We start from the raw sequence: 278 nt of genomic DNA on the forward strand, positions 1-278 counted from the left end.
TGCTACGTCGAGACCCACGTCCTGATCTTGACGCCGAGCAGCGGAGCATCGCCGTGTCGAAGCGAAGACTGTGACGGCATGGCGAGGGATTGCTTCGACCACCTTCGATCTTCCCCACAGTCAGCGCATCGCCATTCATGTACGCCATCAGGTTGCTTCTCTGACCCCCTCGGAGCTCATCATGGATTAGGAGGTATCGGGGGTAGGCGTGGGGATTTTTGGTTGAAATCAATATCTTTTTTTATCTAATCCTTATCATTAGAAGTCTATTTCCATTC

At 51.4% G+C, this 278-nt stretch overlaps 1 protein-coding gene across 1 annotated transcript in view; it reads right to left on the reverse strand.

Moving 5' to 3' along the window:
• LOC119586604 (sphingosine-1-phosphate lyase 1-like) overlaps positions 1–278 on the reverse strand; it is a 24,010-nt gene that overhangs the window by 14,266 nt on the left and 9,466 nt on the right. Inside the window, exon 6 of the mRNA XM_037935354.1 lies at positions 20–102. Coding sequence (XP_037791282.1) covers positions 20–102 — 83 coding nt within the window. The remainder of the gene's footprint in view (positions 1–19; positions 103–278) is intronic.

Source organism: Penaeus monodon, chromosome 21 (genome assembly GCF_015228065.2).
Source record: "Penaeus monodon isolate SGIC_2016 chromosome 21, NSTDA_Pmon_1, whole genome shotgun sequence".
Classification (NCBI taxonomy): Eukaryota; Metazoa; Arthropoda; class Malacostraca; order Decapoda; family Penaeidae; genus Penaeus; species Penaeus monodon.